Genomic DNA, 27,227 nt, shown 5'->3' with positions numbered 1-27,227 from the left:
ATTTAAGTATTAACATTGATGCACAATTTAGCTACTGTGAAAGTTCTTCAATTCATGGATACCAATTTTCATGGATTAGGGAAGAAACACAAGTTCATGGATTCTTGAATTTGTGGTCTTGTAGTTATCAGTATAAACATCAATGAAAATCTCCTTTTCCTTAAGAACCAAATTTCGTTGTTTGACCTACCCACGAAAACCACAAAAATTGGTACCCCACGAACAATAGTAGTTTCACAATACAGTGAAACTTCTCTAAACCGGACCCTCAGAAAACCAGTCTTCCCTTCAAACGGCCGTTTTCAAAAGTCCATACATCGGCCGGTTTTTCACAGTTTTAGTTACATATTTCAAATAAAAACAACCGCACAATTCAGGCCACCTGGTTATTGTTCACCTGTAATAAATGTGTCAACAAAACTGTAAATGATCACGTAATATTACGTAATTAATAATTCATTCACTGACCGGTCTGCATTTCATCAGTGGACAGATGATAATTGAAGGGGACAGTAGTTTAAACAACAAATTTAATCCAGTTATTACATTTTATCACTGGTTGGCTGTTAATTGTTCATTTAATAGTATGATCTTTACAATCTTTTAACTGTCAATTAATGTGACCTGTACCAAAGCCAAAACAACATAGGGGTGAAATTATTAGACTTTGTTGATAGGTAATTTACGAAAACAACACAAATAATTGATTACCATCAATAGCCCTTTGATCATTAAAACACATTCTTTCAAAACCACGAACATTATTTTGTTGGCAGCATCATTTGTAAAATCTAATCATTTACAAATGATGCAAGCTTTGAAATGTAATAAAAGGTCAAAAGTTTTGAATCGGCATTAAACACGTCTCAACCAACAAACTGACAAGATGTAGGGTTATAGAATACATTAATGGAACAGCTCTTAGAATGCATTGCTATTTTTCACAAAACCGGCCACCCTTATAAACCGGCCATTTTTTCTTGTCCCAGTGGTGGCCGGTTTGGAGAAGTTAAATATTGGTAAAAAAAAAAAAGCAAAGTGTCAAAAAGTGGACAATTCAAAGTAAATCTAAGTACATGAACAGAATGTCAAGACAGGAAATAGAATCACTCTAAATACAAAGGTAAGGTACTGTGAAAGTTCCATTGTTCATGGGGTACCAATTTTTGTGGTTTTTGTTGTTAGGCCAAACCACAAACTTTGGTTCCCAAAGAAAAGGAGATTTCCACTGATGTGTACACTGAAAACTTCAAAACCACAAATTCAAGAATCCACAAACTTGTGTTTCTTCCCTAATCTACGAAAATTGGTATCCACAAATCAAAGTATTTTTCAATGTCCAACCAACCAAAAAAACTATCAATCATTCTTATCATAAAACATACTCTTTACAGCGAGAGAAGTAGCGAACAACCACATCATTAGCACCTGAAGTGACCAGCTCTACTTTGGAAGAAATTTTCTGCAAATGAAAATGAAAAAGAAAATACTTTGCATTATATATAATTAAACTAAGCATACCTACAATGCAGGGGCGTAGCGGTAGGTAGGGCCGGGCCCATATCAATAATTTTTGTTGTTACCAAACCTAATATTTATCTAAGAATGTAAAAAAAAATGGGGTGTTTTATTTGCTATAAATAAATCAAACAAGTTCAAATTTGTCATGCTGTACCAATCCAGATTTGGTTGCTACGCCACTAGAAAGTTAATAATTAATCAAAGCATGTGGACTCAATTTCTGAAGCACATAAAATAGCTAGTACAGATAAATAATATTACTACTCAGTATTTGTCAAAGAAAATATAATTATTTTCACCAAAAACCTCATACAAACCTTAAATTTTTGTGTAGGGAGATTCTGAGTTTTTCATTGATTTTGTGGTAGTAACAACCTTAATGTTGGAGAGTTAATAGGTATGACATTATAATAATTTATGATAAGTCCCTCTTGACTCTTGATATAATTATCATGATAATTTGACAATGAGATTAAATCCAGATATCAGGTACTTTCACATTAGAAATGGAATCATATCTGATCACTTGACCTAGCCTCAGGCTGTGGTTCTCTTCATGTTTGACTAAATTCAGAATAAGTCCCAAAACCTAACTGACAAAAACCAATGACAAAAATTATTACCATCATACTAATACATAGAAAAAGAATAAGACCTTAAAAAAAATCCAGATTTTGGGTACATTCTCATAACGAATGGTTATAACCCTTTTCTTGTATTACCTGATAGATCTCAGTTATGAGGTTTACAATATTACTACTATCCCCTTTCAGCTTCCCCATTTCAGCTCCTATCAGAAACGTCTTAATCTGTTCATAGTTATGAGTCTGATTCTCTGTAACTGCAAACAGGGTGTTTATACTTTTGTCAGCTAGCAGAGCAGCAATCTGGCTGAGGGAAGGGTAGTCCTGTTCAATTAATGAATTTACCATAAATAAATGGTATTCCATGTGACAAATTATTTCAATTAAATCATAATCATATTTGCAAACTAATTATACAGTTAACCTTTCTAAACCAAACCCTGAATAAACCAAAAATCTGTCTAAACCAGACACTTTTCTGAAGTCCTTTCCTACCAGTTCAAATATATTGAAGCTGCAATGGAAGAGAGAGGGTTGACACACTGTAAAACCTAGATTTAAGCCAGCATTTTGTTTGAAATGCTTGTACCAAGTCGGGACCATTGCAGTACCAGCTACTCCGTTGGTGTAATATCAATTTTGTCAGATTCAATTTGGGCTTGACTTGATGATAGATCAGATTAGTGTTTAGTAATTTTCTTGTTAGCCTTATTTTGAAAATGTTGGACCTTTACAGTCCAGAAGGGGTTTGGATTAGACAGGTTTCAATGTACTATATAATTAAGTACCAGTCTTTATAAAAATCAGACAGGAGGTGATTTATGCATGTCAAAAACCCAACAAACTCACTTTTATTTCTTGTTCAGAAACTGCTATAGATAGCATAACCAGTCTTAGTTTTTCATTTGGGGGTTGTGCTTTTTAGATCAAATTTAAATGGATTGTACATGAATTATCACTTTGCAAGATTTATCATTCTTGATTTGGCCTGATTAGGTTGATTTTAGTGGAAAGTTAAAGAGTAATTTTCCCCAAAGTACAGACCTAAATACAGAAAGGATTATTATCACAGAAAAATATAGCATATGTAGACCAAAAAAGCATCGTCTAATCCATGGGTTTTTCTACACCATGAATCACTTTACCACAGGCAGTGTCTGATTTTTATATGGACTGGTACTTAAACAATTAATGTCATTTCAAATAACTAATTTAGTTAGGTCCATGTAACAGTATACATGTACATGTATTAGGGTTTACTTGTATCATATGGAGTGAATTATACTTAGTTTTTGATAACAATACAATTTCATATTTGTTAATAATATAAATGTTTACAACACAAACATAAATTGTCCTTATTACAGGACAGGATAGGATTTATCAGTGAGATAGTCACATGACCCTTTTTTTGTTGTTATGAATTGGTCATCAACAAAAACCATCAGTTCCTAATTTTGTGCATTCCCCATAAACATGATACTGCATGCTAAGAATATTAATACCTATACTTGTACAAGAAGTTGATATCGGTCAGCAACTAAAAAATTATTTACAATGTATGCCCCATATTAATCCATACAGTAAAAGTTGATATTTTAATGACAAAATAAAAATAGCGAAGTCCCACAAAACAGGAAGTTGATATTAATAAAAAAAACAACCAAAACTGCTGTATGCCCCATCTATACAAAGCCACATACCAAATTTAAAACAAATCCTTCTGTTTGGAGTAGAGATAAATGCAGCGAAATACAGATTGACATCAGAGGGACAAAATGATTTCAATTTATGGCAACTTATTTAGAAAGGATATTATATCCTTGAGATTAATGTTTTTTTTTTTAATCCAGTAAGGAACCACTCTATATTGATTACCTGCATGTTACTTTCTGTGTACATGCCATTACCATCTAAATGACATAACCCATCATTAGGTTTTAAGATTCCTCCAAGCTAGAAACAGAAAATGAAAGAAAAATTATTATAATAATATGAATTTAAGTGTCAGGTAGAGATCAAGGATCTAGTGACACAGATACCCCCCCCTACATTTGCAATGTCTTGAACAGTAAACCATTTAATCAATATTGACATGTACTTTATTGCCCATACCACTGCCTCAAAATCTCTAAAGATTAAGTGGAGGTGTTCTTAAAATTTTATAAGGCCATGAATAACAGTTCATGTTTTGCTACGATCCCCAAATTGATTCCGTTCAAAATCCCAAATAAAAGGTGCACAATGAGAACATGTAATAAAGATTCTCTGAAAGTTTCATTCAATTCCATTCAGTGGTATAGGAGGAGTAACAGATAAGAGATAGTTCCCTCCATGTCCACATATTCACAAATGACAAAGTCCATGTTTTGCTATGTGAAACCCCCAAATTGATCAAATCTAAAAAAGGAGAGGCACAATTGGAGCATGTAAAAAAGATTCTTTGGAAGTCTCATTCAATTCCATTCACGGGTGTAGGAGTAATGGATATGAAATGGATACCCCCTGTGTAGCGGAAGGATGAAGGACAGAAGGAATGAAGAATGGACAAAGTGGGGGGAGGTATAATGAAGAAATAGGGAAAATAACCATTTAAATTCTGATGTTTCTAATGACATTAAGAGGTAGACCTAGGGTTAGGGATGCAACTCTTAAAAATCATTTGAACGTTTGTATTCAGCATTTTACATCAATCTCACGTAAGCATCAAAGTAACTTGGATTGATTTCATTCTTAAAAATCATTTGAATGTTTGTATTCAGCATTTTACATCAATCTCACGTAAGCATCAAAGTAACTTGGATTTATTTCATTCTTAAAAATCATTTGAACGTTTGTATTCAGCATTTTACATCAATCTCACATAAGCATCAAAGTAACTTGGATTGATTTCATTCTGTTTCAAATGAAAGCTTGATAGACTTTGGTGAAATTTAATATGATACAAACATAATATGATTTCAAGAGTTGTTTCTCTTATCCTAAGTCTACCTCCTTAATATATGTTTTAATGCATAACTTACCTTCCCATCTCCAGCAAAATGAGAAGAAGCACCAGTGGAATACAGTACGATTTTCCTGGATAGCTTCCTCCAACCTATTTGGTTCTAATCAAATAAAAGTTGTCATAAATGTCTCTTTTGGGTTAAAAAACCATTGTCTTACTTATAAGGCAGTGTAACACACACATTTCTATAGCAAAGAGTAATACAACAATAAAATCACCATTATCATTATTAATAGACTGTACATGCAGAAACCCAAATTCTACATGATAAATAGTTTTCATTTGTAATTTTGAAGTTCCACAGCACTTATTATTACCCTAACAGTGCACCAAATCCATGCTCCCTTAATTTAGTGGAGTGTCCAGGTTGTTCATTCATTCTTTAGTTTCGGTGTGTATTCTTTTAATTACTCTGTATAATTCATTCAAGTCTAGGATGTTTGCTTGACCAATGTCTTAAGGCATTTAAGTGTGTAGTTTTAGCCACTATCCTCAGTCTGGTAAAAATTTACTAGGAAGTGGATATTCAATTGAAATTTTCATAATAAAAATAAAAGTTTTTTTTAATTTAGAACAGTAAGTTGAGAAAGGTTTTGGCACAGACAAAATTGTGAAATAATAATGGCCGAACCCACTCGAAGAAGAGTTATACATGTTATCATGGTTATAGTGCCCTTTGCAAATTCAGACAGAATCTATTTGGGAAGGCACATTTTCATCAGGGGAGCAATACATAATTCATTCAACTTGTCAAAATTTTAAAAAAGTGTCTCCCCCTTCATACATCATATGTTTTAATGAAACAACCCAAAGGAGGTCTACAATTCCATCATGTCTATATTTATAAATTCAAAACATTCGTTTTAAATATTGTAATCGTATTAATTTTTGTGGTTGCTAATTCTCATGAATTCTGTCAAAGGGACGTATTTGTGGGTATCAATTTTTGTGTTTCAAAAAATAAATAGTATCAACCTTGGTTCCCTTGATTACTCTTTAATATAAAATGAATTTCATGGACACAGCGAAAATTAGTTTGCCATGAAATTAATAAGTTTACAGTACCTAAGGTACTTACCTCACAAACAATGGTCTGCAATAAACCATCCATTCCTCCCTCAGGAGAATCTCTACTTCCGGAAATAGGTGCATCTGTTAACTTTTTCTGGAAAGAAAAGATTAACATAAATAAACTTGTTGAAAGTCTATTTCATGTAGTAATTACTGTTCCAATTACATGAATACTTAAAAATTGACATTTAGGGGGTTCAAACTAAAGTGGTGGTCCGAGATCCAGGACTCTCTATCTTTGGCCCAGGATCTTTGAAATATCATTTAACTTAAGTGCTCCTGGAACATCAACCTTTCTAACAACACTTTATTGAGGACTTACGGCTTTCCACAAGTGGTCCATGCTCCCAGTTTTAGTGGAGTCTGAGTTGCTCATTTACTTTTGTTACTGTGTATGTATTATTTTGGTTATTTTATGTTCTTTTATGTGTTTGTCTGTTTTCCATGTCTGATCTTTGTCTCTGGATTACATTCTTTTGATTTTTGCTAGAATCTTGGTTCCCTTGATTACTCTTTAAAACTGGGAGAAGTCAAGGACCTACCACACTTAAAAGTATACAGTCCTTAAGATGTTTGGGTTTCCCACATGCACAATACCTAAACACATGCTTACACTCCTTGAGACGTTTAGGTTTCCTGCATGCTTGATACCGAAATGCACAATAGACAACGCTTATAGTGAGCATTTAAATGCACGATAGACAAACATTTCAAGATATTAATATTAACAAATAACGACCAAAGAAAAAATAGAAAATCAAAATAATGAAAATAGATAAATTAATAATAGTAAATAATATAAAAAAAACAGTTGAATCAAGGAAATAATCAATGTACAAAAATAAACGAACACTTCTATCGTGCGCTTAAATGAAAAAACTCCCATCGTGCATTTTAAACGAACACTCTCAGCATGTGTTTAAATGTACGCTTATATTGTGCATTTAAACGAACGCAAAACGATATGTAAATGCATGATAAACGATGCACGAATGCTTAAATCTGAAACGAGAAAGTTACAAGGAGTGTAACCCCAACCAAATGTAACATAAACGAACACTCTCATTCTAATGCACTATACAGGAACGCTCATAGTGAGCATTTAAACGCACAATACAGGAACACTCATAGTGAGTGTTTAAACACACGATACAGAAATGCTCATAGTGAGTGTTTAAACACACAATACAGGAATGCTCATAGTGAGTGTTTAAACACACAACAGAGGAACACTCATAGTGTGGAATGCTCATAGAGAGTGTTTAAACACACGACAGAGGAACGCTCATAGTGTGCGTATGAACACATCATACACGAACAATGAAAAAAAATAAAATTTATTTATCAATGAAAAAGGAAAACATTGAAAAAAGAATTATTAAAACAAAAAAATATTAGCAAAATAATATAAAAATAACAGTTGAATAAAAGGAAATAAGGAATGCACTAAAACAAACAAATGTATCTATCATGCGCTTAAACGAATGCTCTGAGCCTGTATTTAAATGAATGCTCTGAGAATGTCTTTAAACGAACGCTCCTATTGTGCATTTACATGAACGCTTCTATCATGCGTTTATTGTGATGAGACAAAACAACCACAAACCTGAAAAACATTTGGATCTGCTGTCATTGCTAAGTGGTTTTTGTATCCATATGTGTTAACACATTCTGTACACGGCATAATTACACTGAAACATAAAAACCAGTCTTGAATCACATACTATATATATATATATATGTATTAACCTGATGAATGATAACTGACAGACTGTTTGACAGTGATTTGATTGATTGGGGGATTGTAACTGACTGACAGCAATTTGATTATTAGACAATGTGTAACGATTGACAGCTATTTGATAGATTGATGACTTTAATGTTGCTGAGTGTAAGCAGTTTGATTGATTGATGACTGATTACTGACTGACAGTGATTTTGATTGATTGATGACTAATGTGAGTGACTAGTAGTGATTTGATTGAAGACTGATTACTGACTGACAGCTATTTTATAGAATGATGACATGTTACTGACTTGACAGCAATTTGATTGATTGATAATTTGTAGCAGATTGAGAGTGATTTGACTGAAGACTGATTACTGACAGACCATGATTTTACTGATTGATGATGGATTACTGACTGACAGTGATTTTACTGATTGATGATGGATTACTGACAGACCATGATTTTACTGATTGATGATGGTATACTGACAGACCACGATTTTACTGATTGATGATGGATTACTGACAGACAATGATTTGAATGATTGATGATGGATTACTGACTGACAGTGATTTTACTGATTGATGATGGATTACTGACTGCTGGTGATTTTACTGATTGATGGATTACTGACAGACCATGATTTTACTGATTGATGATGGATTACTGACTGACAGTGATTTTACTGTTTGATGATGGATTACTGACTGACAGGGATTGGATTGATTGATGACTTGTTAATGGCTGACAGGGATTGGATTGATTAATTGTCTATATTGCCTGAGCCTTAATATTGGTACAGGGTTTTTATTGCCAGCTCATGAGCTGATATGAATGCATGTTGTTCAGCCTAGAACACATGTGTAGAAAGAAAACGTTTTTACTACACATGTATCTACATGTTTCATTCAATCTATGGCAACTACTTACCTGTTAGATGAAGCATTTTTATCAACATATGGAATGACATCTTTATCAATAAAAGAACCGAAGCCTTGTTTGAAATCATTTGTCAAACTCTTCATTCTGGTATCTAAAATTATACAACAAAAAGTAAATTATGGTTAAATTATTTGCTATGCTACCCTGGCCGAATTAATTGACAGGATTTTCACATGAATTTAATGTGATTTTATCACAAAATTAAGCAAATAAAATTTGTGAGATTTTACATGAAATTCATGTCATCAAGCTTGAAATATTTTCACTTGAAAATCACATTAACTGCATGTGAAGTTAATATGAATTCATGTGAAGCTCAATTTATGTGAATTTCACGTGAACAGTATTTGTCTGTGTAGCTTTTAATGTTTCAAAAATATGAAGAAACTAGTCCATGAGAATCGAAATCAATCATGGATACTCCATTTTATCATTGTTTTAACACAGGCTGGCCATTTATGTCGCAATGTTTTACCCCAAGCAATAGTGAGGGGTTAAATAATGATATAAATGGCCAGCCCGTATTAAAACAATGATAAAATGGAGTATCCGTGATTGATCTCGATTCTTATGGGACTAGTTTCTTCATATTTTTGAAAGACACAGCCTATGTGTTGCATGAAATGTTGGTCATGTGTTTATCACTTTTTTTACAATGGTTGTGGTCTAAATAAACTTTGAAGCATGCCATATTAAAATACATATATTTGTGCATAAGATTGGCTATTTTTAAAAAACTGAAAATTCTGTAATAATTACGAAATGATTCAATATATAGTATAAGTACTGTTATTTTTTTAAAATTTAACTACACAACATGTACACAACATATCATGTCATAAATCAGGGATGATTTTACGAGGACAAAGCGGAAGTTGGAAAAATCGGAAATAAATAAACAGTTAAAAAAAAGAATCGTAACGGTAAAATCCAGATTTCATTCAGAGGAATTCTCCTAAAAAGTGGAAAAAATCATCTCCATAAATTATGATCTGTTCTGATTCTAGCTAACATACCTATTTCAACACTGAGGTTTGATAAAGTTTGTTTATTATTCAGCATGGAATGGGAGAGATCTAACAGGTAGTACAGGTCTAGTGGATAGTTTCTGGCTACACGATAGGTCAGACTAAATCGCTGAGGATCATCTGGAAATTAAGAAATTACATACATGTGATAAACCTTGACACTTAGCCTTGATTTTCAAAACTTTCGGTCAGAAGTTTATACCTCCAAATGGAAGGTTATGACATGTATGTTTTAACTTGACTTATCATCTATTTCAACATGGTGATACTAGTATTTCCATACAATAGTCAACTCCACTGGCAGAGCAGGACATACTGTAAACACTTCCAGGATACCTGATGTCAATTCTGATTTTTAGCGGGAAAATTAATATGTTTACAGTACTTTTCTTCAGTTGTACCATTGGATTATTGGCCTTAATACAAATATATCATTACCTGTTCATTATAGATCTGCATCTTGACTAAATTTGCCAAATGATTTGGGTATTCGTTAAAGAAGACATGTTTTGCACTTCTTCTGGAGAGCACAGAGGGTACAGCCCTTGAATGATATAAACTTCCCACTTACACCATGTACCATGCCACTCAGCATTCCCCATTGTCCCAATCCTCATTCCCAATGGAAAAATCACCATCCCCCATATAATCCCCATTGCATGTTTCTTATCATATGTTTACATTATCAGAATAAATTTACATTATTAAATTCTAACATTTTTGCTGTTATGATAAGTTAGATTTAATACTTTTTTTCATATCTATAAATATTTAAAACTAATTCCCCCATCCTCCCCATTCAAAATCCTAATACCCCAATACATTATCCCTATTCCCCATCACCCACCACATGTGGGTCTGGGTGTCAAAAGAATAGCCCTGCAGCAGCACTAAGCTTGTCGTAAAAGGTGACTAAATAATGCTCAAAAGCCTGGCCGGGGGCTAAGGCACTCTGCCCATAGAGCAACTGGTATGTGTGCCTCAGGTTGTGAAATGGGGTACGCCTATCATGTTACATGCTGGGGTTGTCAAGCCATAATACAGAAAACCTGCCTACACAGTGGTGTAACATGTTGGGAAAGATGCCACATTCCTCACATGTTAAAGAACCTTTCTGTGGTATTCTACATGAGTGGGAGCCATTCGGCTCTGCCACAGGAGGCTAAATTGCCCGACCTACCCACTCTTCTCTATTTCCAGTGGCAACAAAATCTGTCGACCCCATTATCCTTGTGTCCAATCCCATTTTTTTATTTCATTATCATTTCATGTTCATTTTATCATCCATTTCATGTTCATCACGTGGATATAGCTGAAATTTTAATGCTCGGGCCTTAAACCCCAACAATCAATCAACAATCAATCAATCCCCATCCTCCCATATACCATAGAATGGGAAGATTTCACCATACAAGTACTGTAATGAAAATGAAATTGAAATTCTCCCATTTTTTTCAAAGGTACAAAATATCTATAAATACTTACTTGGTCTCAGATTAAGTTTAATGATCTGAGGTTGTACTTGGATTGGATCTTCAGCACCATTACCATCTTTATTTGGTACATTCTACAAAATAAAGGAATTTAAGCATATACATATATAGTGAAACATGACTAAATGGAAAACCACGAAAAACATAAAAAACTGTCTAATACAGACACGTTTTTCAGGAAGTAGACCTGGGGTAAGGGACATAACTCTTGAAATCAGTAATATGTTTGTATTATATTCAATTTCATCAATGCCTATCACGCTTTCATTTGAAAAAAAAATTAAATAAATGGAAGTTACTTTGATGCTTAGATGAGAATGATGCTAAGTGCTTTACACAAATATTCCAAAGATTTGTAAGAGTTATGTCCGTTACCTTAGATCTACCTCCTTAAGTCCATTTACAAATTCTACATAAATTTCAATGTATAGTGCACTTTTGTGTAGTAAACATCTGTCTTAAGGAGGTAGACCTAGTGTAAGGGGCATAACTCTTGAAATCAATGATGTTTGTATCATATTCAATTTCACCAAAGCCTATCAAGCTTTCATATTAAACAGAATGAAATTAATCAAAGTTACTTTGATGCTTATATTACATTAATGTAAAATGCTGAATACAAACGTTCCACTGATATGTAAGAGTTGTGTCCCTTACCTTAGCTCTACCTCCTTAAGTAAAAAATATTTAAAGTCAAAAAGAGGCTTAGACAGATTTCACTGTATATCTAATACATTTATGTACACTTCTGGTACTATTCTACATCCATCTAGATGTATAGCATTTCTTATTAAACAAGTACTATATCTAAAACTTGAAACATTGTGAGCAAGCTCACCTTTTGATACCCCCCACTTCCCTACATAGAAACTATATACATGTAGGAAAACTTAAAAGTAACTCAGAAGATAATAAAAAACAAGAGGCTCCCAGGAGCTTGAATCACTCACCTGGTTGAATTTTGCCTTTCAAGGGCAATAAATTAAACAAGAAGTTGTCCAACAATTTTCACTCAAGAAAACTTTGATAGGACTTATCATAGGGATCATTTCAGTAAATAAAAGTCTAAATCTATCATAGTTTTCAAGACATTGGCTGAAAACTGTAAAACAAAAACTGTCATTTTCCCCTGTCAAGGGCAATAACTCTTATAAGAAGCATTCAACAAATTTTATGCCTGAAGACTTTCGTAGTCCTAAAAATAAGGATCATTTTAGCAATTGACAGAATTTGGCTAAACCTAACAGTTTTGGAGATATATGCGAAAAAAACTACTGTCTGACTCCTGTGTTCTATCTTTAGTAACAGTGGCCACGTTTTTCAACGGATCAAAAAACCCCACTTCAATTCTATGCAGGAAACCCCAAGGAATACTTATACTGAGTTTTGTTTCAATTGGTAAAATAGTGTCAGAGGAGAAGATTTTTGAAAGAAATAACATTAAAAATAGCAAAAAACTTTGAAAAAGGGCAATAACTCCAACATGGCTTTAATACATTAAAATGAAAATTTGACCGCAGATAGATCTCATCATGCTGAACACTTTTACCCCTTTCAAAATTGGCTAAACCTAACCATTTTGGAGATATATGTGAAAAACTACTGTCTGACCCCTATGTTCTATTTTTAGTAACAGCCGCTATGTTTTTCAACAGATCAAAAATCCCCACAAAAGTTCTATGCAGGATACCCCAAGGAACATTCATACCAAGTTTGGTTCCAATTGGTCAAGTTGTTTCAGAGGAGAAGAGTTTTGAAAAATTGTTAACGACAGACGACGACAACAGACAACGACAGACGTCAAGTGATGACAATAGCCCACATGGCCTTCGGCCAGGTGAGCTAAAAAGAAAATGTGCAATGGTATCATGTGATAAAGAAAGTATGAAAGTTTCATTCATTTCCATTTAGTGGCTTTACATAATTTTCAGAATAGAACTGGGGAAGATAAATGGAGAGAAAAATGGATGGACAACATGATCACCTCATACCTCACACTTTCATACCTGACATTTTCAAGAGTGGTTTGGAGTATATGAAAAGATAGCCGACACAGTAAAATTTTATTCTTTTTACTTATAGTTTTCAACATTTCATTATTATAAATAACACATGAGACTTGATGTCAATTCATTTTTTTTTTTCAAATCCACTTACAGACTCAGTTATCAGTATTTGGCCAATTGGAAAACAGAATTATGATTAGGTGACTTACATTTCAAGTAAAACTATACTGACTGTGTTTGAAATATACTAACATCCTAAAATAAGCCATTTTAGCCACTTTCATGTTTTAACGGTAATGGCATGTTGAAATTGAGTTACTCCCCTTTGCACTATAACAAGCAATATGTCTAAACTTTATGGTCAACAACTTTCATAACCAGACTCTTTCACCACTTCAGCTGTTTTTGTCAAAAATCATATATTAATAATTTAGTCCTCAAATGGGCCTCTTGTTTAATAAACAATGTTAACATAAATCTATATAAAAGCTAGAAGACAATTATACTGCAGACTTAAAAAAATCATTAAAACTGATCAAAAACAGGTATTTTAAAGAAAGAAATTAAATGTTTTAAAACTTCAGACCTTTTATTTAATACTTCACAGTAGCAGGGGCAGATTCAGATACTTAGAAAAGGAGGGGTGCCAGCCAGGGATCCTCAGAAAAAGCAGGATGCTAGGAAAATAATTTATCATTTTTTGTCAATTTTACACATGAAAATGACAAATTTCCATTAAATAGGAGGGGTGCCATCCCCTGCACCCACCTCTTGAAACACCACTGGGTTTCTAGATTAATTTAAGTACGAGCTTGACTTGAATTAACTTTTGAAAGTAGAAAATTTGAAGCATTTATTTCATCTGAATACAGGTAAGAGGACTGACCGCCTCTTTTAGCACCTATAGGACTTGTAACTCTGGAACCTTACTTGTTGTATAGAAATACTGCTGTTTGGTGAAACAATATGTTCTTTAGGACAGTTACCATGTTCTGACAGAAGATTACATCTCTCTTTATTTTCTAGGTCATAATCCTACAAAAAGAAAAAGACATTCATGATTGATTATAAAAAATATCTTTGAAAAAAACAGAGGATTATGGTTTTTAAAATTCTAAATAATTCATACTCCAGTAGTTTCCGCACGAATTTCTATCCCTAAGACACAACACCACCATTCACACAATAAGCACACTTTTTCATGATTATCTTCAGTCAGGAAAATAAAAAAACAGCAAAAGTAAAATATCTATAGCAAGAAAGGCAATACATGAATACGGACAATGTATGAAAGCAGATCCACAAAGATTGGCCTTGTTAAGACTTAGACAGCTGTATTTGTAAGAATCATGCAAAATCTGAAAAATGTGATACACCCCAAAAAAAGCTACATATCTTTATTTTTGTAATTAAGTTGTTTTATTGGTCTATACTATAAAATTAGTAATTATTCATTCAAATATCAAAAATAAAAATATGTAGGCTTTTTACCCATGTATCACATTTTACATGATTCTTAGCTGGAGTGCTACTTCGGGTTTGCAAAAAAAAAACAGGCTTCATATTGGTAAGGTATCATTGTAAATAACTACATATTACTAATTAACTTTGATCTGAGTCAATAACAAAAGTAGAAATGTCCTGGACTGGGTTAAACATCAAATGCAAACAGATACTAGGATGTAGTACAAAATACCAGTGCCATCATTTACTGAGTGAAGTGTATGTGAAAGTTTTCAATCTTTGAAATTCTTGGCAAAATGATGGACCAAATTAAATATATATGCAACAGAATTTTTTTATTGTGAACCAAGTGCCAGCTTCAAGGATTATTCTGGTGTTGTGGAAGACATTTAGGCATTATCTCAGAGTTTAGAGATTCAAGAAAAAAAGAATCATGCTTGGAACCCAAATATTTTAAATGGAGTGTTCAGTGTGCATTCTTGTCTGAGCTACAGTCAAAAATGTCAGGTGAAAATGCATATTTGTCCTTAGAATCAATAATTAATATACTTATGCCATGACCTACCAGAGCCTGACACCAGGCACAGTCTTTCCCAACTGCAATGCATTCTCCACACGACCTTTGACCTATACATGAATTCTTTGTGGTTGGTGATAATGAACCTTTTCCTGAAATCGAAATTTTTTTTTTTTATTTTCGAATTTAAGTTGTTTTATGGGTCTATACAATGAAATGTGTAATTATTCATTCAAATCTGCCTGCTCTAAGGAGATAGTTAACATTAAAAATCCAATAGATTCTATTGTATTTGAGTGTCATTTACAGAGTTATCTCCCTTAATTATGAAATCTACAGTGCATTCGATATAATTTTTATCTCCTAAAGACACAGGTTATATGAAAAACTGAATGTTGGTTTCTGTTTACTATGGCAATTCAAACAAATTATCAGAAATAAAAATATGTAGGCTTTTTACCCATGAATAACATTTTGCATGATTCTTAGCTGGAGTGCTACTTAATAATGTACCAAATTTATCAATTTTAGAGAATAGGATATAAAAGCCTTAAAACACTGACAAATTTATTTTTTTCCTTTAAATTAAGGCTACAGATAATTTCAAAAGGCATATACATGTAGTGAGTAATAATGAAATCTAGCTTAGATTTACATGTAAATAAACAATGGTGTACATCATGATATCGTCATCATTAGTAGAATATGTATCTTTAGTTTAAAGCATTTCAAGTCTTAAACTTCTACATAAAAATGGTTCACTAGTGCCTTTTACTTGCATGTAAAAATAAACTTTATTATATATACATTTTAATACATAGAATATAGGCCAGAGAGTAGGCCTAAATAAGAATGTTATGTCCTTGGCAACAGTATGAAGTAAAATTATTCTCACATTCAATTTACCAAATACTATTGTACGACGAATACAAAAAATGCTTTGCAGTGAGCAGCTTGATATGACTGCAAAGGTTGAACCCTGACAGTTGGGGCAAGTATGGACATACCATTCAAATTTTGAATTTTGATTATGATTAGATATTTGACACAGGATACCAATTTAAACAGAATTGAAGTGATCATTCTCCCTCCCACTTTTCCTATATTTTTCCATTCAAAACCTCCAAAAAACAATGCCAATCTACATTTGAGAGTATAGACCTTTTGGCACCTTGTGGTACAATTTCAAAGTGATCCAAGACCTTATACTCAAGTTATCATCTAGAAATCAGAACAAATGCTTAACCCCCAAAATTACTCCAAGTCTTCCTTTGATGATTTGCCACTTTGTTACACAATTTCAGAGTGATCCTAATATTTTCACTAATAGTCATGCTATTGTCTGGATACCAGGAAAATGCATGTTCCCCCTCCTCTCAAACTCTAGACCCTATCTTCTTAAATTTTCAAAATCAATCCCAGTCTCTCGTGGTAGTATAAAATATTGTGGAACAAGATCATAGACATTACTATCCTTTTACTATAGTAACATACAATTTGTGGTTAAAAAAACTGTTTTGTCTCTATTTGGACCCTAATTCTAAAACCGTTCGGGTTATATCCCCTAAAATTATTACTAACCTTTCTGTTGTATTTACGAACCTCATCATAACATTTTATAAACATCAATCAATTAATATATAAGTAGTACTCCAGCTAAGAATCATGCAAAATGTGATTCATGAAAATGTCTACACATTTTTATTTTTGATATTTTGTTTGAATAGCCATAGTAAACAGAAATTTACATTCAGTTCTTCATATAACCTGTGTTCTTAGGAGATAAAAATTATATAGAATGCACTGTAGACTTCATAATTAAGGGAGGTAACTCTGTAAATGACTCTAAAATACAATAGAATCTATTGAAATTTCAATGTTGATTATCTCCTAAGAGCAGGCAGATTTGAATGAATAATTTCACATTTCATAGTATAGACCCATAAAACAACTTAATTACAAAAATAAAAATATGTAGCCTTTTTTGGGGTGTGTCACATTTTTCAGATTTTGCTTGATTCTTACAAAGACAGCTACTTAAGTTATTGCACAAAAACCAAGTGTCTACAGACAACGACATCGCCAAACCATTAAATGACTGCAGTCAAAAAAAGAAGACATGGCATAAACTAAACTTCAGTTGTAAGAGGCATTACTGACAGCAAAGGAAAACTGTAGTCATTCTTATTTTTCTCAGGTGTTTATTTTCTCAAGTAATGGCTTTCAAACATTTTCATGAGTCAGTGATTTTGTCACATTGGGATATATGGTACAGGGGACAGAAATCCGTCAATTACTGATCCAGAACTGAAAACTGATACCGAAGTGACAAATACTCATTAGGTTTCAACTTGCCGAAAAAAAATATTCCCTAGAAGTAAACAAAGTACTGAGGCTAAGAAATAACATCTCGAGGAACATTTCACTGTCTTCCTTATCTGGTTTTCAAAAAATTATGCTTAACAATTGGGAATTTTCCTCCCTTTGGGAAAATTATTTTTCAATATTTTGGGAAAAGTCTCCAGGGGAAACAGCCGATAGTCGGCTGCAATAAAAGGGTAACAAAATCACTGTAATATATAAGTTGGTGTTATATAGAGTCAACCAAAATCTGATATTTTGCTTTTTCTAACAATGTTTAATTTTCCTGTAACAAGTGGTGACACAATTGATGGATGATCGCTAAAATTTCTGTCATAGGCGATGCCAAATGTCAAACAGCCAAATACTAAGAGGAACCATTAGAGAAAAAGGGGAAATTTGAATATAGAAAAATATCAACTCGCCAAGACTCGTTTGTTATGATGTTGAAGTTAAATAACTTGAGTTGATATTTCGTGATATACAATTTTTACTCATTATAAATGTTACCTATAAGTATAATGCATGGAGTCACTAAATAGATAGGAAACATCTGGTAATAAGAACATTGTGAAACGAGCAAATGACTGCTGTCATATAAAAATGTTGGAAGGTGCCTATTATTCAGTCAACCATACTTACGTTGAGAGGCTGTCAGACTGAGACAAAATAACAGTACTATTACTGTATATAGAAACATCTGTATCTCTAATTAACACTTTATTCCTACTAAAAAAGATAATAATCTTTAATGCATATATAGAACAGTCTCATTTTCATATTAGTACCACTTACAGCCACAAAACATGGAACAACAGAAAAAAAACCCTTATCTGAACCAGCATATCTCTCAATTCTGACTGATAAAGATGGAGTGCTGTTCAACTGAGTCCCTCTACCTCAAGGCAAACTTAGGACACTGCTGTACATGTTGAATTTGACAATAAACATAATCAAAATGAATAATTCAAACAGAAGTTAACACATGCATGCACTTGCAGGTTTAAAATTAACATCTGACATGGAAAGTCCTGATATATGCACCAGGTGACTGATCCTTTTTTCTAACACAGTCGGTATAGTTTTGCTATTTACCCTTTGACCTTAAAGATGATCTTCCATGGAAACGCAAGTCATCTGATCGCAATTCTGTTTTCCGATTCGCCCAATACTAATAACTTAGTGGCATTAAAAAAAAACTGTATCGAAAATTGAAAATGTGTGCCAAATGTTATTTCCTGAATAAAATATAGAATAGTAAAAAGAACAAATTTTACTGCGTCTGCTATCTTTTTCTTTCAAGATATTGCTTGTTTTTCATGTATAAAGACCTTTGATTTTTTTTGGGGGCATTGGTGCTAGATTATAGATAAATAAGGGCCTCACAGAGATAACTCTTGAAATTTCTCATATTAGGTCAATGACTCATTCTTGTGAGTGACATAAAAGGAGTGATTTCAAAATTTACCATGGGCCAATGATATGAAAGAGTAATAGAAGGTTATAGCGGTAATCAAAAGAATGTAATCCAGGGACAAAGACCAGACATGGAAAACAGACATACACAACAAAGAACAAGAAGTAACTAAAATCATACATACAAAGTAACAAAAGTAAATGAGCAACTCGGACTCCACTAAAAACTGGGAGCATGGACCAGGTGCACCGGTAGGGTAAGCGTCCTCTGCTTTTCTAGAAACACACTATAAACAATGAATTAATTTCATACAAAAAAGATGGGCCATTGACACATGCCTCCCTATCTTTTTGGGTTGTTTTTGGCATTTTAGGGCCTATGGCCTATGACCCTCTCCAAAAGTGACCCCTGCCCTAATCTAGACATTGAGGAGAAGAAGTTTGAGTACATATGTACATTGCAATCTTTTGTTTATATGATCATATGTACATTGCAATATTTTGTTTATATGTACATATGTACATTGCAATCTTTTGTTTATATGTACATATGTACATTGCAATATTTTACATAAACTCCTCCCTGTCAAATTGGGCACATACATATTATACAAGGAGAAGTTTTTGTTCATTTCTCTAGCTCTCTAGACATGCTAGAACAGACCCTGCATAAATGCATAGATGGTTATTGATATTAAGAGATTTCTGGGTAAATTTTTAGCACAACCTAGCCAATGCTAGAGGTAAAACCACTCAATCCTCTAACAAATTTGTGTCAAAATTTTGGGAAACATGATGAGAATTTCTTCTCATCCTGTAGAACTTTAAATCACACTTCTTGTGAGGCCTTTTATTGATAAATGGCCTTTTAAAGGAAAATGACCAAACTGAAGCATAAAGGGTACAGTAGTTTCAATATATACAAGTGTTTGGTATACTCTACCATCAAGTGAAATTCATTGATAATTAATACACATACATTTTGTAACCATGATATGACAGTGTTACATTTCTGGACTTTCTCCAACAAATACTTGTGAAATTTAATCACAGAAAAGAAAGTGTAAGTAGAGGTTTGTGTTATGCTTATGACCCATACTTTCATAAACTCTCCTGTGCAACTTTGTGCAGGAGACTAGAGGTGGAACACCAACAGCCATACATGTACCTGTTATCTTCCCTTTTTAGGGAGACTCCCACTTTTTGGGTCAGTCTTCCTCTTTGAGAAAGTCTCCCACATGGGAAACACAAATCTTCCTCTTTCACAATCTTTTCCCCCTAAATTTCACTTTTAGCAGAAATATTGCATAAATTATGTTCATAATGGCTTATTAAATTGACATAAATACAATATTAACGTACATGTATCATAATTATCACTGAGAAACAATCAACAAATAATTTATCCTTTTGTTGTACTACATGTACATGTAATTACTCAAATTTTGATTAGAATCCCTAAGTAGATGTACTTATAGATTGTCAAAGATTTTAAGGCGTTGTCTTAAGTAGCTGTCTTTGTAAGAATCATGAAAAATCTGAAAAATGTGATACACCCCAAAAAAGGCTAAATATTTTTATTTTTGTAATTAAGTTGTTTTATGAGTCTTTACTATGAAATGTGTAATTATTCATTCAAATCTGCTTGCTCTTAGGAGATAATCGACATTAAAAATACAGTAGAATTTATTGTTTTTGAGCGCCATTTACAGAGTTATCTCCCTTAATTTTGAACTCTTCAGTGCATTCTATATAATTTTTATTTCCTAAGAGCACGGGTTATATGAAAAACCACGTTTATTTCTGTTTACTATGACATTTCAAACAAAATATCAAAAATAAAAATATGTAGGCTTTTTACCCATGAATCACATTTTGCATGATCCTTAGCTGGAGTGCTACTTAAATGTATATTTGTACTATGATTTCTAGCAAAATTATCCTTTTTTTCTAAGAAAAAAGGTGGTCATGCTAAATCTCCCTCTTTGAGCATTCAAACTGTTAACAGGTATGTGAACAATTATTATTGATCTTTGATCAGAGGGATACATCATCTGTCTTGAATCATAATAGGGTCTGTAAGTCATGCTCTAGTTTCATTTTCCATTTCGGTATTTCTGATGTAGAACATATTGAAGCCCGAAGATCGATCTGCATTTTATTGTTTACTTCCAGGATCTGAATACGCTGCATTACAATGAAAAATCTTCTATTTTATGCTTTTCTTAACATTTTCATGATGTAATATTGGAGTTATGTAATTTTTAATCGGTCTTGTTACACAAAAAGATGTTTTGTTTTTGATACTGAACTTGACACTCAGTAAATGGCCAATCTCCATGCATTTGAATTATAAACCAAGACCCAATCTCGTGAAACAATTGTGTCATGTGACGAGACTTACATACCATATACTTAAATTTTTGCTTTCTTTCTTATTCCACATGTATATATGTCCAATCTAATTTTTCTGTTTACGTTTGCCATAAAGATGAAAGTTGTTGGCATGCACAAGAGAGTGATTATAGATATTGTGAATGCCTTTAATCAATTCTATTTAAAATATCATGAGGGCTTCATAATTATCAACTTAATACTGAGCTGCTTACTGTTTATAGTTAATTGCAGTCAACAAATTCAGAAAAATGGGAGACAACTTCAATCGCTTTCTCTTCAATACAAAATAAAAGATATAAGATATTTTTCATGGGTGATTTACACATAGCCAACTGTCAGTACAGTAGTAAGCAATTAATTGGTCTTTAGAGAACACATGAGCTGAGCCTGTTTCGATCCTTATTTGGTCACAGAAGTGTGACATTCTTTTGTATATCAGGATACTACATGTAGTTGTCTAAACTTTTTGAGATGCGACTTCAATCATTTACAAATCATTTACAAAAATATACATATTTTCCTGACTTCATAACAGATTACATAGAAATTGCATTTCTTTTGGGAGGCAAAATAATACATAAAATTTTCTTCTTATATTCCTTTTTCATATTTCAGATTATTTTGTCATGTGTTGGTGAGCAACATCATCTCGAAAAAATAACTAATAATGACTACATTCTAAAAATGAGGACTATTGAGGATCCATCTCTTATCATACATGTACATGTACATGTATGTAATAGTATTTGATACAAAATAAGTTTACAGCAGAAAGTTGGCAAAGAAAATGCACCAACAAGTTTTTATAAAAAAAAATAACTTAGATAAATATTTCTTTCTTTTATATATAAAACCCCAAACAGACATTAAAAACCCATCTAGAATAGTGATCTCAATTTTTAAGAGTAATATATGCATAATATAAATTTTATATGCTGTACCTCTCAAAGTCCTCAGGATAAATCAACTTAGATTGATATCCTCTTAAGCCTAAAAACAATGTTCAGTGAAATGGAAAGTTTGTTGACAAAAATATCTCATTATAATACATCATAAGATGGCCCGCCCACTTGGCACTCATAACAATATCAGATAACAGAAAATACTGAATGCATACATGTATGTAAAGATATGAGAAAAAAAAAAGATGACTCACCTATGGTTAAAGGGAAAAAAATGAGAAAAAAAAACTCATAAATATATGATTAGTAAAAAACACATTGGAGGTAAGAAGACTTCAGATATAATACAATAGGTTTTAGTTGTGAAAAAGGCCTATAGATACAGGTGTTTTTAAAAACATAAATCATTAGTATTCTACCAAACGATGCAACATGTGGCTAAAAATAAATCATGAGAAAATGGAAAAACAAGAAAAGTGTATCAAGTAGAGTTACACTGACGTGAGTGACTCTGATGGAGCAAAACTTATCTTCTGGTACAGTCTAACACACCACATACACTCCGTTTAAGAAATATGTAACAAAAACGAAACTTGGAGTCCTAAATCGAAAGTAGAGGAATTTGTCCAAACATCATGTTATTCATTAATCACGTTCTCCTAACAGTTAAACACGATTATCGCATATAGACTTCAAAACAAATCGATACTTTATAACTTAAATGTGAGTGAAATAAAGATCCTTAATTTTAGCTTTACCTGACAATATTTGCAAAGCTCTACTTCAGAGCTTCCGGTTTACCCAACCACAGGAAGTGCGATCAAAGCGAAAAATTGTTAGGGCAAATGGAAAATGTTTGACTTTTCGGACGAACACCTTAAAAATTGTGATGAAAATACAAGAAGTGGAATATGATACATGTACTTACATGCATTACCATGTATAGACTACAGTGTACTCCGACATAACTTATCGGTTACAAATCCAATGCTAATCAAACTCTTAAATCGACCAGTTTTCGAACAGGAACTCCAAGGGACTGATCTCTAATATGGAGAAGGCAGTTCCTATATCTGCGAGCCCCGTGACTGAGGTCTACCACATACTTGTATCATCTGTGCGAGATTCGTAAGAATAGTCAGACATTAAAACCCCTTAGGAACAAAGGGGGTGGGGTGTGTCGGATGAGAATTTTGTTTGGAAAAGAGCAATATTGTTATTTATAAATATTTCAGCAGCAAGGGAAATCATTTTTTTTAATTCTTTATTTTATCTATTTACTTATTATTTTATTTTATTACTATTATCATTATTATTATCATTATTTTTTTTTAAATTTTTTTTTTGGAAAACCTGCCTATATAGATACTATAGACAGTGTGAAGTCATCCTCATGTCTTGACCTACACTTACAGATCGATGGTGAAGGAAAACTACTGACCAAACTACACGACTTTTTGGACGCAATGACTTTGCATTCCGATCTGTCAACTGTCCTTCCATCTGTAGCAACATCCCATCAGCACCTGCGTATGGATTTTTCAATTCACAACTCATACGTTACATCTGGAATAGGGTTATGGTAATGCTACAAGTACAGAAGTTTTATGGTCGTCATCATGAACTCGTGGATCGTTACGGTATATCCATCTGCACCATGAATACTGATATGTTCAATGTCGTAGTTTTCTTTCCTCTTTCTTCTAGACTGGACCTGACCTTTGTATGAGCAACTGAGCAACTCGGCAAGTATTTCTAGAAAAGTAGAGGACAATTACCCTTCCGGTGCACCTGTGATTACACTTTACATTTATTGTTTTTTTGTTTGTTTGTTTGTTTGTTTTTTTTTTTGGGGGGGGTTAAGAATATTCAAGCCCCACCCTTTCCAGGGTTCCCTTTTTTTTTCCATATTTTACAATTTTTTAACCCTTAAGGGCGTCTTTAACAACATCCTTTATTTAGTTTTGCGGGTCATACAATTTTATACAGATACCGGAAAAAATCTATTTACTTATTAGACAATACTTGAAAATTATCAGAAAAGATGAAGTTATTTTCACCGAGACGTATAATTTTAACCTATATATATATTTTTCTTTATTTGTTTGATTAATACGGAAACGTTAAATTTTCTCTTTAAGGACAGTCACCTTTTGTTACTTCCGGGACATGACTTTTTCTATTTGGTATATTGGGGAACATTAAGGGAAATTGATATAGTACTTAATATCAAATGTTCTCTGTTCTCAACACTGTGAATGACCCCCCCCCCACCCCATATTTTAATGAATATGCATATGAGTGACACTTTTTTTTAAATAAACACGAGAAGCTATAATCTCATTTCAGATGAACTGATGCATGTTAAGCTAATAGTTTTTGTAATGTTTTCCTTTTCTTTTTTGTAAGAAAATGGTTTTGCTAGAAATGTGCGTATAGGATTGAAGACTTTTAGAACCTCGAGATTGAGGACTTCAAGGCTAAACCACCGGACTGTTCTTGCAAAAACTCTCCATTCAAATATGGTCCTTCCGGTCATGTCGTTACGGGAGATTATTTGTCCATCATCGAAAACGAATCTCTGCGTAATATCCTTTCTAAAGGTCCCAAGTATCGTGAACCGCGCTCCATAGAATGGAATTATAACTTTAAAGTTCTTATGGATGCCGTGGAGGACTACGCAAGAAAATGGATAAAACGAGAACAAGAAGACATTGATTCTCTGTCAGAGTGGTTGAAGACCGTGAGGTCCTTAATTTTGAAACGAATGAAAGTTTTAAGTAGGTCAATGAGTCCCAATGCTACTTCAGTTTTCAAGGACCCTGATGTAGCAAAAACATTATCTACTATACATGACAAGTATGTTGTCGTACCAGCAGACAAAGCCCAAAACAACATTGGTTTTGTCTGCAAAACGTTTTACGTCCAATGTGTATTATCAGAGGTAGACGTAGAAAATAATAGCAATGATAAAACCTATACTACTACCACACTCTCCAAAAATAAATTGTGGAAAACCATAAATCTGTTCTATCCTCTCTTGGTCTCTCTACCAAGGACGATGACTGATTTACCGTCTATGTACTGGATTCATAAACTCCTCAAGAATCCATGCAAACAACGTTACATAGGTGGATCTGCAAAATGTACCACCAAACCTCTTTCAAAACTTTTGACTTCTATACACACAGCTGTCAAAGAGGGTTTGCAGTCCTACCACAACAATTATTACTCCCGTAGTGTGTTTAATTCAATGTGCATGGATGCTAAAAAAATTCGAAAGATCTTTTGGAGACAATCAGTTCAAGACTATTATCAAAGTATAATAGCATTAAAACCTATAACTTTTCAACACTGTAAACTTCTATTTTCCATACTCAGTTAAAATCCGGACTTAAAAAAACAATATACATCGTTGTTTTTTTTCCAAAAAAGATGGTACACCTAGATACAAATATATAGTTCTTGGTAGATATTCCTCATACTTTGTAAGAAATAATTTCAAATCATCTTCCAAATATACAGAAGAAGATGTTTACAAAATGCTGGAATTTTTAATCGACAACATATTTTTCCAGTGTGGTGAACGTATATTTCAACAAACGGTCGACATTCCAATGGAAACAAATTGTGCTCCTCTACTTGCTGACCTATTTCTTCACTCTTATGAGGCTGACTTTATAGCTGGTCTGATCTGAAAGAAACAATATCGTTTAGCTAGATCCTTTAATCTCAGTTTCCGCTAAATAGATGACGTATTATCTTTAAACAATCCTAATTTTGGAGATTGGATACATCGCATCTGCCCCAAAGATTTGAGATAAAGGATACTACAGACACTGTGAGGTCCGCCTCATATCTTGACCTACACTTAGAAATCGATGGTAAAGGGAAACTATTGATTAAATTTTACGACAAACGTGATGACTTTTCATTCAAAATTGTCAACTTTCCTATCTTCTATGGCAACATCCCTTCAACACCTGCGTATGGAGTGTTCATATCACAACTCATACGTTATGCCAGAGCTTGCCGAAACTACACAGACTTTTTGTATCGTGCTAGAATTCTAACGAATAGGCTTCTGGAGCAGGGTTATGTTGCTACAAGATTGAAGTCATACTACAAAAGTTTTATGGTCGTCATCATGAACTTGTGGATCGTTACGGTGTATCCATCTGCGCCATGAAAACTGATTTGTTCAACGTGTTATAGTTTTCCTTTCCTCTTTCGTCTACCCCGGACTTGACTTTTTATGAACAATTCGGCGGGTGTTTCTAGAAAAGCAGAAGACGGTTACCCTACCGGTGCACCTGGTCCATGCTCCCAGTTTTTAGTGGAGTCCGAGTTGCTCATTTGCTTTTCATACTTTGTATGTATGATTTTAGTTACTTTATGTTCTTTGTTGTGTATGTCTGTTTTCCATGCCTGGTCTTAGTCCCTGGATTACATTCTTTTGATTACCGCTATAATAACCTTGGTTATTTTGCTTACTCTTTCACGAGTCCTTTCTATTTGTTCACTAAATTGTATATATTTTGCAGTTCATAATAAAATATTCAAATTGATTAACTGCAGTTTTTTTTTTTATTTTTTTTTATTTTATTTCATTTTATTATCATTGTTATTTTATTTTTGTTTTGTTTTGTTTTGTAGGTTAGTTATATGCACTTCACAGGGTCCTAATAGCTTAAACAAATATAAATGCTTTACCTAGCTACACTAATATGTATTAAGTAGCACTCCACATAAGAATCATGCTAAATGTGATTCATGGTTGGAAAGACT

The 27,227-nt window shown here is 33.2% G+C and overlaps 1 protein-coding gene across 5 annotated transcripts in view; it reads right to left on the bottom strand.

Moving 5' to 3' along the window:
- The window catches only part of LOC148602833 (integrin beta-1-like), a 42,577-nt gene extending 19,119 nt beyond the window's left edge, over positions 1-23,458 (bottom strand). Inside the window, exons 1-13 of one of the 5 annotated variants that reach the window (XM_088553917.1) lie at positions 23,368-23,458; positions 18,367-18,453; positions 15,412-15,515; positions 14,313-14,417; positions 11,369-11,450; positions 9,872-10,003; positions 8,844-8,946; positions 7,790-7,874; positions 6,191-6,277; positions 5,129-5,212; positions 3,984-4,061; positions 2,244-2,429; positions 1,386-1,462 (exon numbers count right to left, since the gene is read on the bottom strand). In XM_088553917.1, the coding sequence (XP_088410043.1) occupies positions 1,386-1,462; positions 2,244-2,429; positions 3,984-4,061; positions 5,129-5,212; positions 6,191-6,277; positions 7,790-7,874; positions 8,844-8,946; positions 9,872-10,003; positions 11,369-11,450; positions 14,313-14,417; positions 15,412-15,515; positions 18,367-18,424 (1,181 nt within the window). In that variant the 5' untranslated portion in view covers positions 18,425-18,453; positions 23,368-23,458. Of the gene's footprint in view, positions 1-1,385; positions 1,463-2,243; positions 2,430-3,983; positions 4,062-5,128; positions 5,213-6,190; positions 6,278-7,789; positions 7,875-8,843; positions 8,947-9,871; positions 10,004-11,368; positions 11,451-14,312; positions 14,418-15,411; positions 15,516-18,366; positions 18,454-22,478; positions 22,561-23,197; positions 23,262-23,367 lie in introns of those variants that run through there. The other 4 variants (XM_088553914.1, XM_088553918.1, XM_088553915.1 and 1 more) reach the window with 4 other exon arrangements.
- Positions 23,459-27,227: the final 3,769 nt, after the last annotated feature.

The sequence above is a fragment of the Perna viridis genome, chromosome 11 (genome assembly GCF_037379345.1).
Source record: "Perna viridis isolate PV_CMFRI_1.1 ecotype Kerala chromosome 11, ASM3737934v1, whole genome shotgun sequence".
Classification (NCBI taxonomy): Eukaryota; Metazoa; Mollusca; class Bivalvia; order Mytilida; family Mytilidae; genus Perna; species Perna viridis.
Note: the sequence above shows the minus strand (reverse complement) of the source record. Positions and strands in the feature narration are given on the sequence as shown.